Here is an 18,399-nt window from a genome sequence, read left to right on the forward strand (position 1 = left end):
GCAGAAACTTGACCCTCGTTCAAACACAGCATATAGTCCAACAAAGGCTTATTATTCCTGACTTCCAAACAGAATCACACACGAAGCCACGCTGGACTGCCAGGACCCTCTCTCAGTGGAAAGGAATGAAAGGGAGGGGTACCAGGAGGCAGACGGGGTACAAGAAGCGTGCTTTGTGTAGCTTTCCTATTACACACGCAGGTTTTTTCTCTTGCACCTGTTGTTTCCACTCAAACACAAAACTATTTAAAGGCAGTCTGCAAAAGGAGAGGGGGGAGAGAGGGTGTGGAGGGTTGAGGAGATGCAATTCATTCTTTGCATCCTTTTCTCTTCCCCAATATTTATAGATCCTTGCTTCCCCTTCACAGGACTAATTTTCAGCTGCTCTTTCAAGGCACTGCAAGTTTGCCTGGAAGAATCTAAGGTGGCTGGAGAGCTAGGAAAACGTCTGAAGCTTAAAGCATTTAAAAGGTTTTAACAAATCGAATGCCCTCAGGCAATTTTCTGGGGAAAATGAACTCTTAAATTAAGGGCCAGGACGTGGGCATTGCCTGTGCTGAAATAAAACACAGCCTCCAGCAAGGACATCTCATCAGATGACCAAAGTTAATATTGGTTGAATGTTTAAAAATATCCTCCCCTTCCTTTAAAAACATGTTGATCCACTTGGGAGCATTTCTACTTCTTAAGAGCTAAAAAAAAAAGAGGGGTGGGAAGACAAAAAGGCAACCTTCTAGGAAAACAACCACGACTCGGGTTTATTCAATGTGGAACAACAGCTGAAAGGAATAATATTAGCTTGCAACGTTTTCCATATCCTGTGGAAATGCTGTGGAACAGCTCCTTTTCTCCCTGTCCACCAGTCCTGCAGCCTTCCCCGTTCGCTGTGTGCAGCGCCTCACTGAGCACGTAGGGCTAGTCCCAGTTACCTGCTACAGCATCAGCCACAGACAGCACAAACCGGCAGTAGCTGCCCATATCTCCGGATGCAATTATGTTCTTGCATGAAGTGGAGAAAAAAAAAAAAAGAGAATAGCAGATACCGAATGCTCACCAGGAAAATTCCACTCCTTTATTAGATGTCTCGTCCTTCGTAGGATGGTTTGAGCCAAATGAGTCTGCTTATTTAAAGTACAAAAACCTTTTGAGCCACAGAGGATTCCAGAAATGCCAGAACCCTGGGCTCCCCTCCCTCACAGCAAAGAGAATAATCTCTCCCACCCACTTCTCTGCTCAGGCCGACAGTTGAATCCACAGAAGTTTCAGGGTCTCTGGCCCATCTTCTTCAAGGTTCGATTCAGCTGGAGTTAGAGAAAGCAAAGGTCAGAAACATACACAGTGATTGACACGCTACTGATCTCCTCAGCAACCTTAATCCAGTGGCTCTACTCCTTCCTCTGCAACTCACTGCCAGAAGAGCTCTCATGCAGCTGCAGGCAGTGCGTGGAATAGAAAGGGAATTAGAGAAACTCCCTCCTCCTCTCCCAGACAGCAGAGGAAGATGTGGGGAGAAGAGAGGTTGCAAAGTTCTAGCAATGGTATCTTAACAGGGTAACCCTCAGCCATGTACTGCTCGCATCCCCGTGTCTCAGGATTTTGCTGCCAATGTTTCCAACCCCACAGCAGCCTCTGCTGGGAGAGCGGAGCAGTGACAGCACGTCACCTCCTGTCAAGTCTTTGAGGGTGCTTTCTAGAGCCTTAGTTATGAGGGCAGAGATGTGAGCAACACCACACTTGTCTAGGGACAACGGAGTCCGCTGCATTAGAAAGTAAAACCCTCCTTTTCGGTGTGGCTCAACTGGATGAGCACTTCTTACACAAGAACATACCATTCCTCAGAAGCGAGCAGCTGCTGCTCAGGCCACTTGGCTTTGCCCAGCATGGCACAGCACAGCTGTCACACACACAGTACTCCTTCATCGGGCTCTGCAGAGCCCAAACCTTTCCCTACTTTTCCCACAGAGCTAACACGGTTTTCCTGTCTGGCCTCACCTCCTCAAACTTGTGGATCTGGCGGATGAAGAAGTCCCCATAGCGTCGAGCAACCTTTGTGTCTGCAATGTGGATCATGTCCTGGGGAAGGAAGAGCAGGAAGTCAGGAAAAGGACTGCGCTGGCAGTGAGCAGCACGCACTGCCGAACAGGAGGGGCAATGAAAGGGGCTCGACACGTACCCGCCCTGTTCCAGTCCCTCAGCAAGCATTCTCTGGGGACTGCCTTCCCTTTACCCTCACTTGTGATGGGTCCCAAACTTGCACTGTATTTGTTTCCCACGTTCTTGCACCCTCTGCCTATTTTCAGCTCCCGTAGCAGCAGTTTGACAGCCCCAACCCCAGCTCACACTTCGCTTCTCTCTACCAGCAACTAGAAGTGGTTCTGTCTGCCAGGAGAGCCAGGCTGCCGTGCAAGTCAGGCACAAATCTATTTGGTTCAGGTAAACAGGGAAGACAAAGCAGCAATGAGACCTTGCAGGTACAGACCTGCTCTAAGGACAAACAGCAAGGGGCAACATTTTCTCCTTGTCTGGCAGGCAGCAAGAAACCCAATTGCTTTGAAACAAAATCCTAAAAGGGTCTTTCCCGTGTTTCCTACTGCCCTAAGCTGCATGGTAGGTTGGTGGCAGGACCATAGCTTGCATTTAGGTTCCTCCTAGAGCAGAGAGGGCTAAATGATGCTTCTGTGAGAAACAGAACTGTAACATGACAGAGTCACACCCCTCCTTTGTCAAACAAAGGAGACACACAGGGGACACACCTACAAAACTGATAATCTCACCTGATGCTGACAGCACTATCTGTCACCCAGCTACCGCCCCCTGAGAACACTGACAAATGATTCGCTCTGTCCCGGGGAAGACATTTAGGGCTTTTTTCTCCTGGGTGTGACGACTGCCAACGCTGCCTGCAGCATCCTATCACTGTTCATCCACCAGCACTTCCATTAAGCACAGCTACAGCTTCACCGTGGGCAGCCACGCCCATCGCACAGCATGGGAATGTTTCCCGCAGGCTGGAGCAAAACCCGGCGCTGCCAAAATTTGCCGGGTGAAGGAACTTCCCAGCCAGCGAGGGGCAGACACCAACCTTGTCAATATAGAAGTCGACCTCAGAGGCGGACTGGAACTCCCCATCCAGCGCAGATATGCCGCTGGTCCAAACCAAGTTCTTCATCTTGTGCTTGAAGACAAGCAGCTGGATGCGAAACTCCTGTTCCGTGAGGTCCAAGAAGCCAGCCAGCTTGGCCACGGGCATGGTGGTATAGAGCTTGAGGAAGCTACGGATGGTGGAGAGCTGAGCCTGCTGCTGAACCTCATCAGCAAAGACCTTGAGTTGCTGCAGGAAGGGCTCCTTGTGGTAGTTGGGGTGCACGTTGTCATAGTTGGGCACCACGGGGGAGAGGAACTTGGGGCAAGCGTAACTGAAGAGCTCCTCGTAGACTTGAGCGTCCCCCTTCTGCATGCGCAGCATCTTGTCCCCGTACTTCTCTCGCAGCTGCAGGTGGATGCTCTCGTCTATGCGCATGGGGTACATGGTGAGGGCGATGGCAAGGAGCGCGTGCATCTGCTCGTTCTGCTTGTTAATCTGAGGCAGAGAGGAGAACCTGTCAGCCTGTCGGTGGGCTCAGGATTTACGGCGCAGGGGAGAGGAGGGAGCTGTGCTTTTCAGAGACAGATCCTCTACCCAGAGCACTGCTGGCCCTAATGCTCAAGGGGAACAGCACCAAGAAGTGCTTCTGGGCAAAGCAGATGAATGCTGTACCAAGCCTAACGTCGATGAAAAAGGGGAAATGACAAGAGGAAAGCACAGAGGAGTGAATGTATCCACAGCCACGCAGAGCTTGGACGGCCAGAGGCAGGTTTGATTTCTTTGGTGCAAGAAAGTCCAGAGGAGTAGGTACAGGAAAGGAAACGAGTTCAAGTCATCTCCTACACGGACTGGCAAGGGATTGTTATTAGGGAGGCCAGCGAAGAAAAGAGTGAGAAGGAAAATTCGTATGAGTGAGGGATAAAACAGTTATGTGGCTAAAACTTACACGCCAAGTTTTTGAAGTGCCACGGAAATAGGAACTGCCTGATTTGGCTACATGAGGAGTTGTAAATGAATCATAAGGATGACGAGGAGAGAATAGCAGCAAGGTAGTTAAAAAAAAAAAAAAGGCATCAGAGGCAGCTTAGGTGGAGGAAGACAGAAGCTTTGTTTTAGCCACGATGAGTTTTTTGCATATGACTATCTGATAATGGAAATATATCTGATAACAGAAGTAGCCTGAAACACGGGACTGAACAGGACTGAGTTTTAAGGAGCTTTGGCAAGAGTATCATTAGCAGCTGACATTCATTAACAACACTGCCCACAGGAAAAATGCAGATGGAACAGGGGCAACTGCACAGCGAACAGCTAAAAGAACCAGTAACGCAGCTAAGAGAAAACACGGACACAAATGGCAAAGCAGGTCAAAGGATCTCCAGTCACCGTCAGTCTAGAAAATAAAGCTGGACTATGAGATGTGGGTTACTGGGTGGCAGAGGAGGGACAGGAAAGGAGACAGCAGCCTTCTCTTTTGGGAAGCCTAGACCCACTCTCTCTCTTACCATCTCGTACTTGTAGGTTGTCCTCTGAAACATGCTCTTGGTCCTCTGGATGTAGAGGAGGATGTTGGCAAAGACGCGGATGGCATCCTGGTAACGCCGCATCATGAGGTAGGCGAAGCCCACGTAGTAATAGGTGGTCACCTGGCACTCAGGCACCCGGGAGTACATGCTCTGAGGACGGATGAACCGTTAGAAGGGAGACGACCACCTCTGACCCCAGCAGCTCACTACCCAGCATCCAGACACCTCTGCCTTTACTCCAGTCTCAAATATTGTAGGAAACCTCACCTCACACCCATCCCTGCACCAGCTTCCTCACTGCTTGTTAGATCATCCCACCCCCTATGTTTTCTAGTTTTGGCTTCCTGCAAGCAGGAGACCCTTGCGCTGTGCCTAGTACTGCTTCACTCAGCTCCCTTCTCGCTATTTCTGCCGAGCCTTGGACCGAGCCTGTGTTGCAGAGGGACTTTTTTTAGGCACTGTTGTCACAAGTAACACCCAATCCTAGAGCAAACATATGCAGGGTGGGAGCGGGCACAGCGAGAACAAGAGAGTCAAAAAGAAGAGGAATGAGCCATAAACCAAGGTGGGAGCGAAGTATCCCGCTAGCGCTGCGCTACTGCTTACAATTCAATTAATATTGCCCCTAATGACGCTGCCTTGCACAACGCAGCAAACAAACCTCCTAAAGAATCGGGCGTATGTGCTACAACAGCAGCAGTCATTACCATATGGCTGGATTTGCTGCCAAAGCTCCAGCTGTGTTCTGCGCACGCAAGCGTGGAACTAGATGTTTCTTCCAGCTAATCCTACAGACTCACTCCTGACAACAGCAACGACCTCCTCCTCAGCTACAGGATCAATTATGGCAATTTTTCAGGAGCCTATCTGAACAGAAGCATTTGGAAAATCCTAGAGTGGAGGATTTGCTGCCTCATTACCTTCTTGTTGAGCTCAATGTTCTCCAGAACCTTGATCGCTTGGTAGTAATCCCCCAGCAGGGAGTGCAGACGCAGCAGCCCAACCAGGCTGAAATAGCCCAGCATCTTGTAGAGGGAGTGGCGACCATATTCGCCAGCCACACTTTCAGGATCACCTAGGAACAAAAAAGGAGCCGTTATGCTGTCCCCCCAAGGGAACGAGCTCTCCTTTCCACACCTCTGTGTTTACAAATGAAGGAGCAGGACCTCCAGTGTAATCATTTCTCACGTAAGGCCTATGAGAACGTAAGAACCTCTTCCCAGTCAATCCATCCAAGGATTAAGGGTTTGATCCAGCTCCCAGGTCAAGAAAACAGCTTGGTCAAACCACAGCAAGGCAGCAGAGACACCAACCTTGCGTGGCATCACCCAGCTATCTCACCTCCACTTGTGTAGACCTCCAGCTGTCGGTTGATGTTGGATTTGTCCACCAGAGAGTGCAGCACGTTAAGGACACTGTGGACGTTCCAGATCTTGGGGTTGGAACGAAGGAAATCAATTTCTTCTTCAGACTTCTTGGCTGTCTTGCAGCGGTACTGGCTGAAAGACTGGAACTGTGGGGAAAAAGCAGATTTGATGTTGAGGGGCTAGTTTGGAGATGTTCATCTAAGTGCAGTAAGCTCATGAGTTGATCACACAAATGCAGTACAACAAGCTACAAGTCCCACGGAAAAGAAGAGTTTAACTTGAGAACACCTGGCAAACAAAGTGGCAAATTATACCACCATTAAAGTACTTAAAGAAAAAACTGGTACTGTGCAGAGGCAATCTGAGGAAAAAGGCCAGTAAACACAACCAAGTGAAAGATCTCTTTGACAATTAGGACAGGCAACTAAACACCAATTTGCTGTCTAAAGAAGTAACAAAAAGAATGACCAAGTCGTAAGATGTGTCCGCACACAAGACACCCGTCCTTTCATATCTAAGCTTCACAAGACTGCACTTGAGGAATTCCAAGCACCTCTACAATATTAAGTTACACAGAAAGGAGTCTGTAGAGAAAAACCAACAGTACTTGAGATCTGAATTACTGCACTCCAAACAGTAAGCATAAAAATATTTCCTGACATCAAGATCTTAGACCATAGACTTCAAATAAGGTCAGTAATCTCTCAGTGCATGCATAAAGGCCCTGCAAACGACAAAATACAAAACTAAAGTAAAACCACGTAACACAACAGAACTAGTATGAACAAGCACGTTAATAAAGTCTTTGTGGTTATTGCAGCAGATTTCAGTCAGGCTTTGTACAAACCAGGCAAAAATGGAGCTGTAAAAAAAACAAACCAAGTGAGGAAAAAAATAACACCACCACAAAAAAAACACACAACGCAACAACTGAAACAGAAATATCAGTAGCAGTTCAGGACTCCCTAAACGGCTCCTGGTAGCTCAAAAACCTGCATATTTACAGCTACTTCACCTACCCAGTGTCACACAAATAACAGCACTCACCAAAGTTGCTTGACCTGCAATAGTACCCTAGCTATGAGAATCACAGAGAGGAAGACGGAAAATTTAGTAGTGCTAATAGAGGCAAGGCCACCCCACAACGGCCCAGTCTCAGAGTCACGTACCTGGTATATGAATTCATCGATGATATCCCAGAGCCACTGGTTGGGCAGTTCCAGAGGAGCAGGACCATCAGCATCTGCAGAAGACCGTTAGTAATAGATGAGAAATTAACGCCTCGAGCAAGAGCAGTGGCAGAACTGGAGGAAGAGGCAGAATTGAGAACACAAGAATTCTCCTGAGCTGAGAAATACAGCAGCAGATGAATGAGGTTTGCAGCAGGGAGGTGATATGTAGCTCTGGCTACCTCAGCTGCCTTCATTTTTAAATACGAGTGTGTACAGGGTTAATGTCTCGAGTGTGACTGCTCAGCAGCAGTGATTCTCAGAACCTGCACACAAATTCTACGGGTTTATCCCAGCCACTTTTCTCTGCAAGACGACTGGCAGGAAGTCACAAACATTTAAATTTATCCCAAGCGGAGTCAACAACAGTAAAGAGCTGTGAAACGCTGCTGTAGTTTCCCAGCTTACCTTTACTAAAAAGCAAAATTAAGCCGTAAGCGAAAATTCAAGGAAGATGGAAAACTAGATAAGTTTTGTTTCGTTTTTCTTTCTTTCTCTTCTCTCCCTTTAGAACATTTCAGAAAGCACTGTAAACTGTTTGGGCTTTTTGTGGTTTAAAGTTCCTGGATGTAAAGTTCAATAAATTCAAGTATATGGAAAGCTCATGGACTACTTTTCTCTATACAATCTATAAGGAAACTTCTTCCAGTTTCTCCCCCTTTCTCCAGCTCTATCCTCTCCACCCATTCTTTGTCTCCAAAATGCACAAACCAAAAGAGAATTGCAGTAACTCACTCAGGATGTAGTTGAAGAGATTGCAGTAGTTGTAGTAAGATTCAAATCTCTGCTCCAGAGTGGGGCCCCCCTGCAATGAGAAGGCAGTACAGTCCGTTTAGTTTGAAGCACAGCAGGACTGAATAAATTCAGGGCAATAACGTAGGAAGGACAGGCAACGGTCACAGCATTTGAGGCTGTAATTTGGCGATGTTAGCGCCAATTTTCAACCAGGACACCATCAGCACCACCCAGAAAACCTGAAATTGTCTCACTATGGTCCAGTAGAAGAGGGCTAGGGTTAGGTGGCTTGTATCACTGAAATCTCCTACAAAGAGAATGCCTTAACTCTCCTTGTCCAGACTGTCCTCTTGTTGTCCAGACTTAGGAACTTCATATTACATTCAACAGCTTCTTGTCCTTCTCCCTTCATGAAAGACCTTGGGCCCTAGACAATACTTTTAAACGCTTTCGAAAGACCAGTGAACACAGTAGGGAACCACTCTTCCTAGAGCCATCTTCCTTGTTTCACCTGTAGACACCCGTGGGCAGTTTGAGAACCTCTTACAGAGCACCTCAAGAAACCAGTCTCTCCTGTTAAAGCAAGCCTTGGTACTTGGCTCAATACAGCAACCGTTTTGAGGTTCCCATTTCTCCACCCTCTGGTCCCCATCAAAGCTACAGCTATTATTCATCTACCCTGCGAGCCACATACCTGTTCTGTTTCTTTCCTTAAACAACCAAGAACTAGTTTGATTTTCCTACTGATTTCAAAGTAGCCTTTTTAAGGGGGAAAAAAAGTGTTTTTTTATAGATTATTATTTCCTCTGTTTCCTTTTCCTCTTCAGTGCCCATGTTTCCTTTTCCACTAGGCACTCTGACCCCGTATGGTCTTTTAATCACAAACAGTGTAGCCTTCTCTCGTGACACCCACTCTCGTGACACCCCCTCTCATCCACCTGATGATCTGAAGAACAAATAAAGAGCCACAAAGGAACACGCAAAACAAGCCGATCTCTAAGTCCTGTATTTACAGCTCTATCCAGAAGAAAACTCAGCTCCCTCCCAGCACCTCCTTCTCCCCTAAGTTTGCCAGTGACAAACTTCCACATAACGGCCTCCTGAAAACGCAGACCAGGCCTTCTTTTTCGTACCAGCTGTCATGGAAACCTGCACACTAATTACAACCAAGTTCGGGGAGACACCTAACAAGCTTCAGAAAGAGAGTCAAGTCTTGCTTTTCAGCTGTCAGCAAATCTTTACTCAACTAACAAAAAGCAAGGATTTTAAGCTTCCCTAAAAGTAACTTGACTCATACTTCATAAACCTTCCCAAATTTGTTTTGCAAAAATTATGGAACCACTAATGCTACTGTGGCAGGAAGATTTGGCAAGTTTTCTGGCACAGAGAAGCCAGCGTACGACCAAAAGGAAGACACGGGGCAAATACTCACACTGACTTTGGCATAGATGTGCCTATAATACAGCTCCTTGTACAGGATGAGGAAAACTGCATCTGTGAAAGGTGAGAGAACTGAACGTTAGCAAACCACAAGGCTTAGGCAACTGGAACTCTCAGAGATGCTGGTGATGCTCTTACTGGCACAGCAATAAAGAGAGGCAAAAGAGGACACTTTGCTCAGTTTTGGCTTCCTGACAGGCATCTACTGATGGAGCTGCCGCAGTGAGCAAAGATGAGCGACTCAGAAATCAGCGACAGCGTGCTCCAGCTCACTAATAAATCAGAAGTGATTTAGTCCCTTAGCTCTCTGATAAGGAAAGAGGAAGAAATGCTTACCATTTCCAACCTGGGGGGCAATGGCCTCTGCCTCTGGCCATGGGGTGTTCTTGAAAAACCTTTCTGTCAGCTTTGTCCAGCTGAAAGACAGACACACACATGGCTTGAGAAACCGTTCAGCAGTACCAGAGAGCGGGAGTTAGGAGTTCACAATACAGAAGGCTTGGACTTGACGGGAAGCAGAGCAACATCCCCCTTTATTAAGACCAGTGTTGAAGCAAAGAAGGGCAAACAGAGAAATTAAATTCTTTAATTTGTCTGTAAAGCATGGAACAGTTGCATGTGTTACTTTTACATTCTCTTTATGGTAAAATAACACAGCTACGGGCACAAACGGGAGCACCTGTAGAGAACGGACGTGATTATAGCTCATCGCTTTCTGCAAACCAGCACTGCTGGGCTCACTTTTTGCTGCCAACATCCCAAGGGACCTGTATGTTCTTTCAGGTGGGTCACAACTCCCTTAGACTTATGTTAAACTAATGGCCTAGAAATATGTTTTTGTCTCGTTTTTCCGATTTAATTCAAGCCGCGGGCTGTATTTTAAAGAAAACCCAGAGCTGGAACAAGACCATTAGTGATTCCTTAAACAAACTGGGAGTGATTTCAACCAGTTTTGAGGGGCGATTCTCCCCCGTGGGAAGGCCGGCCTGGTACCTGTTCTCGTAGATGTCCTGGATCTCGTACACCTTCTGGTCGATGACGTCGCTGGAGACGCGGCTGGCCTGCAGCTCGTACACCTTCTGGTCGATGAGATCCGACACGGTCTTGTGGAAGTACTGGATGAAGTTTTTGATCACCTCGGGGATCACCTGGTAGGTCTGCTGCTCATACTGCCGCTCGTAGGCCAGGTCCTGCTTCGGGTCCCCTGCGAGGGGCAGAGAGAGAGGCGGTTATGGGGGGGACGGGGGGGGGGTGTGGCAGCCCCCCCAGGGCCTGCTCGCCCCCCTCCCGGCGGGCTGCGGCCCGCACTCACCCGTGTGCAGGTCGTAGTCGGCCGAGTAGGCGTACGGGTCGTAGGCGGCCTAAGGGAGAGAAGTCACCGACGTGAGCCCCGACCCGGATCGGAATCCGGATCCCGATCCCAATTCGGATCCCGATCCGGATTCAGGATCCGGATTCCGATCCCGATTCGGGTCCAGCCCGGCCCCCCACCCCCTCGCGCCCCCCTCACATCGTTGTCGTAGTCCTCGCCCGGGTAGGCCATGGCGGCGGCGCGGCAGGAAGGAAGAAGGCCGGGCAATCCGGCGTACGGCTACGGCTGAGGTGAGAGGCCGCGCGCTCTCATTGGTTGAACTAACCGTCTGTCTTCAACTCTTCTCTCTGATTGGATAAACCGCCTGCCCATCATCCCCTCCCAGCTCCCGCCTCCGCGGCAGCACCCGGGGCGTGCTGCGCCTCCGATTGGCCGAGCCGAGCCGTTGCCATGGCGACGGGCTAGTCCCGCCCCCCCGGCAGCCCGGCCCGCTCCGTGAGGGGATGGAGGAGGGCGGCGGCGGCGGCGGCGGCTCGGGGCCGGCAGCGGGGCCGGGCCCGGGGCTGGGCCCGGCGGCGGCGGCGGCGGCGGGGGGCGGCCCGCTGGGCTGCCTGCACGTCCTGTGGCAGCGGGACGAGCCCGCCGGCAAGATCCCGGCCCGCCGCCTGCGCAGGGCCGCCCGCCTCCACCGCCGCCTGGGGCCTACGGGCAAGGAGAGCCACGGTGAGGGGGGCCAGGAGGGGAGGGGAGGGGGGGCTGCGGCGGGCCCGGGGGGAGCTTCCCGGCCTCCCCCCCCACCGCCTCCCCGGGCCTGCACGGTAACGGCCGGCTTCTCTCCACAGCGCTGAAGAGGCTGCGCGAAGCCGCCAACGGGAACGATTTGGATACAGGTGAGGCGCCGGGCTGCGTAAGGCAGCGTGGCGCTGATCGATCGTCCCCTTGTCATCGCCTGGCCTGCTCTGTGCTGTTCCCTCGGCCGAACTGCGCGCCAGGCCCTGCTGTGAAGGGAGCTGGAAGCTGAGCTGGCGTGTGGGAGCGCCTGAAATGTCAGATGGGGGGTTGTCGGGCACCCTTCAACCCCAAAATACGCCCGGCATCACAAACTGAGGGGTACAGCGACCTGTCAGCTCTGTCATGGCAGGAAGGACGTGGCTTGGCTTCAGTCACTGAGTCAAAATGAAGACCAAAAGAGTCAGGCTTTATGAAAATCCTGTTTCTTTCACTTTAGTTCTGGACCTGTACTTGATACGCGGTTTCCCCTGTTTATAATCCTGAGGTGTTCTGCGTACCCCACAGCTTGAGGAAAAGTAGGCAGCTCTGCTGGAAAAGCAGCAGGGTGGAAGAGCAAGGGGAACAACTGCAAGTAGATGATGATAAGGCTACCGGGGCTGTTCGTTAGCTCACTTCCATACATCATCTCTTAACAGTATATTCATACTGCCACTTGTAGGGCAAAAACTAGGGCTACCAGTCAGTAGCCGCCACTCTTAGGGCAAAAACTAGGAGCTGCAGGTGAACCCAGGAAGTGGCCTGTTCAAAACAGATGCGAAGAGGTAGTTTTTCCTCACTGGGTGGAGTTACGCTGTGAAACTTGTCACCGTGGGTCCACACTGATGGGCAAAGTTCATGCAGATGCAAAAAACGACTGCAGAAATCCGTGAAGACAGCCCGTGGAGGGCTGTTGACCACACGTTGCTATTTCTGGCTTGGGAAGTGCCTGAGATACAGATGACTCAAGGCTGTGAGAGCTAGCCTCGCATCCTTGGCATCATTTTATACTCCATTTGCTGCTGATTGTTCTTGGAGCCTGAATATTTGGCTAGACAGATCTTGAGCATTAGCCATTACAGCCGTTGGGCTGTCTTTTAAGGCAGTGCGTGCGAGCTGACAGAGGCTGTAGCAGGGGAGGAGGGCGTGTTGCTGGTTCTGCTGAGCCTGGATGCTTGCTGGAGCTGGCTCACGCCCAGCTGATGGCGTGCAAAGTCCACGTTTAGCTGCAGAAGAGCGGGTGGCGTCACCCCTTTCTGGTCAGGTGCCCCCCTCAACTCACCTGCGTCCTTCTCCTCCTTGGCGCTGTCAGTGCAGCAACTCCTGGAGGATGGAGCCGACCCCTGCGCTGCAGACGACAAAGGCCGGACAGCCCTGCACTTCGCCTCCTGCAACGGCAACGACCACATCGGTGAGTGGGGAGGGGTCGCTTTTGGGGGATGTTCTTTCTTTTGGTGCAGCGCGTGATGGAAATTGCCGGTTCCGTGTGTTTTGTGGCAAAGTCGCCAGCTGAACTCCAGCTGTGGGACTTGCAATCCCCGTGCTGGGGTGGGAGCAGCGGCAGCTCCCAGCTGTAGGGCTGCGCTCGTGCAGAAGGAAGGATGTCCTTGGCCCCAGTACTTTCTCTCCGGGAGGGAGGGAGCTGGAGAGCTGAGAGAAGCACCCCTCATGCAGCTGCGGACCGGTGGCACGCCGTGTGCTGCCAAACGAGGCTGCTTTCAGCAGCGAGGTTTGTTCAGCGGGGCAGAGGGAAGGGACTGATGTGGCTCTGTTTCGTTGTTCCCAGTGCAACTGCTTCTGGACCACGGCGCTGACCCAAACCAGAGGGACGGGCTGGGGAACACTCCCTTGCACCTGGGTAAGTGCCACGCAGCTCGGCTCTGCGTGCGGGGAGGGGAGGTGAGCACTGTGTCGCTCTTCTTCCTTTGCATCTTCCATCCTGCGTATCACAGTATGCATCCCCAGCTTTAAGAACTTCAGAGGGATTCTTTGCATTCAGTACCTTCATCCCTCATGAGGGTTTAGGGTCAGATTTAGAGAAATCCCATTTCCCTGCCTCTGCCGGCCCCAAGGAGCGTGAGATCTGTTCCAGAGAGAGTACCCAGGCTTGAGCGTGAGGTTACACTTAACGGTGGGGCTCTTCCTCTTTCTCACGGCGAAGAGCCTTGGGAAAGTGGCAGGAATTTCGTTGTTTGCTAGTACCTCTGAGTTGTGTGTCCTGTGTTTTCCCTCCCCAGCTGCCTGCACGAACCACGTTCCTGTCATCACCACGCTGCTGCGCGGAGGTAACGTTTCCCCTCTAACAATCACAGCCTGCCCCTGCCCTGTTGACGTTCCCCGGGAACACTGAGTCTTTAAGACAGACCTCGCTTTCTGTCCCCGCTCCTGCAGGGGCCAGAGTCGATGCCTTGGATCGAGCTGGCAGAACCCCGCTGCACCTCGCTAAATCGAAGCTCAACATCCTGCAGGAAGGGCTCTCCCACAGCCTGGAGGCCGTACGCCTCGAAGTGAAACAGGTAAAAGAAGCGGCCCCACGTCCTGGTGAGGTGCTGCAGCCGCCGGCAGCCTCCCGCGGGCTACAGGTCACATATTTAGCAGCTGTTTTAAATACCTGTCTCTAGTCTTCTAGCTGCTCTGGGGAGAGTTTGACTTCTTCCTTCTGTTTTCGGAGACCTTCCTTTTTCCAACCACTGCTCTGAATTTTAACTGCTCTTCCTGCTAAAACATCCCAGCCTGATGTGGCTGTCTGACGGTCGCCTCTCCTCCCTGGTGGTTTCAGATTATCCAGATGTTGCGGGAATACCTGGACCGCCTGGGGAGGCATGAGCAGAAGGAACAGCTGGACGACCTCTGCTCGAAGTTACAGATGACCAGCACAAAGGAGCAGGTAGGCAGCGTCAGGCTACCGTGACTCACCGTCTTGTGTTGTGGCTTCTGCGTTCAAGAGAGTTACTGCGTGAGCAAGGGAACTTTAAAGACAGGCTTGTGGACGTGTTCCTGCTCGCGCTGGGTGACGTGGCCAAGTTACGTGGTGACTTGTGGTACTGCTTTGGCTGGAATTCAAAATGCAGAAAGCATCAGGGTGTGCAGCAGCTCCGCAGAGAAGCTGGAAGCCAGGTGTGCTGAGTGCACAGGCGTTTTAAGGCCAGGAGGCAGCATAAATGCACAGGGTTTCGGTGCCTTTGTTTTACCCGCTTGGTTGGCTTTATTTTGCTTTCTTTTTCTGGTAGAGAAGATTGGCCCTCGAAAACAGGCTTAGAGGCCGTGGCCGAGATACGCAGTGTTGAGTTCTGAGTAGTGCACCAACGCGCTTCTATTTTAAGGGCTAGTTAGACGAGGTGGAGGTCAAGCATCAGTCTCCTGAGGAGGGGGGGAAAAGCTCCTTTGCCTTAGTTTAGGGCTTGTTTGAGCGTGAGGACAGAAGTCCTCCTGCACGATTGTGGAGCCAGTCGCTCAGCACGGGCGTTCCTGCGGATCCGTAGTCCCTGCTGCGCGGGGTTTTTCTCTGGGGTGGCGGGCAGCTGCATTCCCGTGCCTGATGTCCAGCTGTATTCTTCTGGCAGGTGGATGAGGTTACGGACCTCCTCGCCAGCTTCACGTCACTCAGCCTGCAGATGCAGAAGATGGAGAAGAGGTAACGGGCTTCCGACCCACGTCTCTGACCCAGAAGGAGAAGCCTTAGAGAAGAAGGTGCGCTTCGCAGACTGATGAATGAACGTTGCCGCCCCTGGCCGTGCCTGCCAGATCCGTGCTCTGGCTGGTGCTCAGACTGTCCCCATGCCTGCCTCATGGGGAGGCAGCGGGGTTTGGACAGCAGAGTTCTGCAGCTGAGACTTTTGGGGAAGAAAAAAAAAAAGAGTTGTTCTTTTTGTCAGATGGGCTGGCACTGAATAGGATACCCCCCTCGGAGGTAGTCTGCCTTGTCCTAAGCGCTTAGCTCAATGCAGGTCGGGGCTGATGCCGCGGGCAGTCACCAGCCAGCTCAGCTCACTGCTGGCCACCTCACTCAGCTGCTGGCCACCGTCACAGACCTGCCTGGAACAGGCTTCTTTTGCCACCACCGCAGTACCAAACAGCATGGGGGGGCGGGAAGCGGGCGCCTCGGACGACAGAAGGCTTTGTGCTGTGAGAATTACGTGCACTTTATTCTGCATGGTAGCAGCTGAGCAAACATACTGCCTTCAGAAACGCGCACCCAAGCTTAATCCTGACTGTCCCCAGAGCCTGCAGTCAGAGGGCAGAGAATCTGGCCGGTTGCGATTGGGATACAAAGCTTTTAATCAAACTAGCAGGTTCCTCTGGGCACGGTTTATAAATCACTGCTGAAAGTTAATGCTTAAATACCAGAGTGAATCACTTGTGAAAGTTACCCAGGTAGACAATTAGCAGGTCAGGGTTGCCCCGATGCAGAGATAAGGTTTAGGGGATGACTTAATATTAGCGCGGTTTTAGGCAGCCGTCTGCATCTTGTAAAAAAATCAAAACAAAGCCAAACCAAAACAACAAAAACCCAGTGTAACTGACTTTTCTGTTTCCTGCCGCTGGCAGTCTCGGGCAGGAGGTCCAGCAGCAAGAGGAGCTGCTGTGTATTCAGCCATGTTGTCGGGCTGGGGTGAAGGTGGATTTAACCCAAACCCAGAGCTGACACCCAGGCTTGCTGGTCGTAGAGACACGCTGCTCCCGGGCCTGAAGTTCATTTTGAGGAATAAGGTGAGACTTCTGCCCAGGGTGATGCCGCTATGAAGGATGCAGGGAATTGCCCTTGCTGCTCTGCCCCGCTGTGGTTAGTAATGAAGACATGGGTTGATTTGTTTTGAAGCAGAGATGCGTGAAATCTCGTAGGTAGGGCACAGACAGCAGCAGGGTGACGAGAAGATGCCCGATAGTTCCCACCTGTGCAGCACACCTAAATGAGGAGGTGTGCTGGTAGCAATACCCACCCCACAGCTTGGGGAGTGCTGGTTTGGAGTGTCTGTTCTTGGGATTCAGCTTAACCGGGTAACGGCCGCAGCCTGGAGCATTCCTCAGAGACATCTTCTCTAACACCTGGCCTCCTGTCCAGGAAAAGGACCTCAAAGCTGAGATACCAGAATACGCATTGCTTTTAGACGGGGTCATCCGCTGGTGCTGGAAGCCACGGTTAAGGCACAGCGTTGTGGTAGGGCTGGAGCTGTCACTGTGAATAACGTTACTTTGTTAGGATATGCTGGAAGGGAAGGATACGGAGGGGGTGGGAGACAATCTGACCTTTTTGTATTTTGAACTTCAATAAAATCCTGTGAGCGTTTTTTGGACTCCACAGCCAGTTCTCTCTTTTCGGAGTGGCTCATTCCTCTTTACCTATGCTCCCGGCCCCAGACACAGCACCAGGCTCTGTAACTGCTGCTTTCGAACCTGGTATTGAAATCAGAAGTGACAACGCGAAATTGTTTGAGTTCAAACAGCGGTCTGTTTGCAGACCAAGGTACACGGCTGCTGGCTCGCTTTCCGATCTTGACTCCCACAGTCAAGGAATCCAAACTTTAAATCTAGTTAGTCGCTGCGAAACTGTACAAACAGAGGGAAGAAAATCCCAGGGGGATTGCTTCAAGGTGGAAGATGGCATGCTGTGCAATGAGAAAAAGCAGCTTTGCCCAGTCTGCGCTCCTGCATCGGTACAGAGCTGGTGGGGAGGAGGCAGCAGAGCTCAGGCCTTGCCCTGTGCCAAGTGAAATGTCCGTGCTGTGAAGAGGGCGAAGGGATTAATTAGGTGCTAGGGAGGACATGGGGCAGGGCAGAGACTTCACACAGAGGTCCCTGTGAGAGGAGCGGGTGACCTGGGTGTCCGGCCTGTCCCGGTCGTGCTTCCTCCCACCTCAGCCTAGGCTCGGTGACCACGTTCACCCGGCCGCCACCGCTTCTGCGCTCAACAGCCTTGTTGCTGAGGAGACCATTAAGGTGCCCGCAGAGCAGGCGGATGAGCTGCTCTTATCGCTGCAGTTACCTTGGCTGCTGATGGCGTCTGCAAACTAGACGCGGCTTGGAAGCTTTCCACCCGACGGGGAATTCACTTAGCGGAGATCCAGCGCTAAGCTTTTAGCCCGAGCACTCAGGACCTCGTTGTCCACAGCTCTTCAGGCCTTTGTTTTGCCTGGTGCTGGAGTTTTCCATAACTGCTCCCGACTGTATGCTTGGAGCGGAAAGGTGAGGGTGCTGCAGCCAGCCTGGAGTGTTTTTGCCTTGCCTTTCACAGCACCGCTGCCTCCGTGGGAGGTGAGGCAGCACTGGCAGGCCCCTGGAGGCTGGCACAATGAGCTGAGGCAACTAAGAGCAGCCTCGTCGCTGGCTTCGCTGCTGCTTCAGCGGTAACAGATAAAGAAAATGGGATCTGATTTTCAGTGGGGAGAAAAATATAGAGGAATCACCACACTCAATTTGTTGGGTCAGCTGGCCGTGCTCCGCAGCTCAGTCTCAGAAGGGAGTTAGGTGCTGGGGAGGGAAAGAAGAGGTTTGGGGGGAGAAAGCGAGCGTGGCTTCACACTGTGCTGGGAGCTGCTCCCGGGCTCCATCTGTTTTTCCTTCTGCTCCTGGCACAGAGTTTTGAGCCTCACCCAGCAGCTTTTCCCCCCTGCCCTTACACCCTGGCCATGGATTTGCCTGCGCAGCCCATAGGTGTGAGGCTGGTGGCAGCTTCCCACATTCCCCAGACGTGTCTGCTACTGTAATGATGAAAACAACAGCACAGGGCTTCACTCTGCTGTTTATTTTGCCATTGAACTCGGTCCAACCTCCATTTTTCCCTTGCGTTACACTGACAGGCACCACCTTTCAGGCCTTTCTCGAGTGGCGGTGCCCATCCTCCTCCTCAGGGCCGTGGCGCCAGGCTGCCAGCAGGCTCTGGCAGACAGGACTTGACCCAAAGCCCTGCTCCCCCCTCACCACTGCCTGGCCTCCGAAT

General features: G+C 51.7%; 2 protein-coding genes across 2 annotated transcripts; one reads left to right on the forward strand and one right to left on the reverse strand.

Annotated features, from left to right (window-relative positions):
* Positions 1-1,050: 1,050 nt before the first annotated feature.
* Positions 1,051-10,999, reverse strand: EIF3L (eukaryotic translation initiation factor 3 subunit L). The gene is made up of 13 exons (XM_083838087.1): positions 10,893-10,999; positions 10,695-10,743; positions 10,376-10,586; positions 9,719-9,798; positions 9,375-9,436; positions 7,943-8,012; positions 7,148-7,221; positions 5,953-6,124; positions 5,532-5,686; positions 4,591-4,761; positions 3,083-3,580; positions 1,993-2,073; positions 1,051-1,301 (listed from the first exon to the last, which is right to left on the reverse strand). Exons 1-13 carry the CDS (start codon positions 10,923-10,925, stop codon positions 1,263-1,265), a joined length of 1,695 nt encoding a protein of 564 aa, XP_083694213.1. The 5' UTR covers positions 10,926-10,999; the 3' UTR covers positions 1,051-1,262.
* A 176-nt stretch (positions 11,000-11,175) lies between these two features.
* Positions 11,176-16,750, forward strand: ANKRD54 (ankyrin repeat domain 54). The gene is made up of 8 exons (XM_083838098.1): positions 11,176-11,417; positions 11,537-11,584; positions 12,775-12,873; positions 13,249-13,320; positions 13,700-13,747; positions 13,854-13,978; positions 14,242-14,349; positions 15,026-16,750. Exons 1-8 carry the CDS (start codon positions 11,198-11,200, stop codon positions 15,098-15,100), a joined length of 795 nt encoding a protein of 264 aa, XP_083694224.1. The 5' UTR covers positions 11,176-11,197; the 3' UTR covers positions 15,101-16,750.
* The last annotated feature ends 1,649 nt before the right edge of the window (positions 16,751-18,399 follow it).

Source organism: Anser anser, assembly GCF_964211835.1.
Source record: "Anser anser genome assembly, chromosome: 1".
In the NCBI taxonomy this organism is placed as follows: domain Eukaryota; kingdom Metazoa; phylum Chordata; class Aves; order Anseriformes; family Anatidae; genus Anser; species Anser anser.

Coding starts and splice junctions, on each gene's coding strand:
- ANKRD54 (XM_083838098.1), top strand. CDS start 11,198: ATGGAGGAGGGCGGCGGCGGCGGCGGCGGCTCGGGGCCGGCAGCGGGG. Junction 11,418..11,536: donor TACGGGCAAGGAGAGCCACG/GTGAGGGGGGCC, acceptor TTCTCTCCACAG/CGCTGAAGAGGCTGCGCGAA. Junction 13,321..13,699: donor GAACACTCCCTTGCACCTGG/GTAAGTGCCACG, acceptor TTCCCTCCCCAG/CTGCCTGCACGAACCACGTT.
- EIF3L (XM_083838087.1), bottom strand. CDS start 10,925: ATGGCCTACCCGGGCGAGGACTACGACAACGAT. Junction 3,581..4,590: donor CAACCTACAAGTACGAGATG/GTAAGAGAGAGA, acceptor TCTCTGCCTCAG/ATTAACAAGCAGAACGAGCA. Junction 1,302..1,992: donor AGATCCACAAGTTTGAGGAG/GTGAGGCCAGAC, acceptor CTCTAACTCCAG/CTGAATCGAACCTTGAAGAA.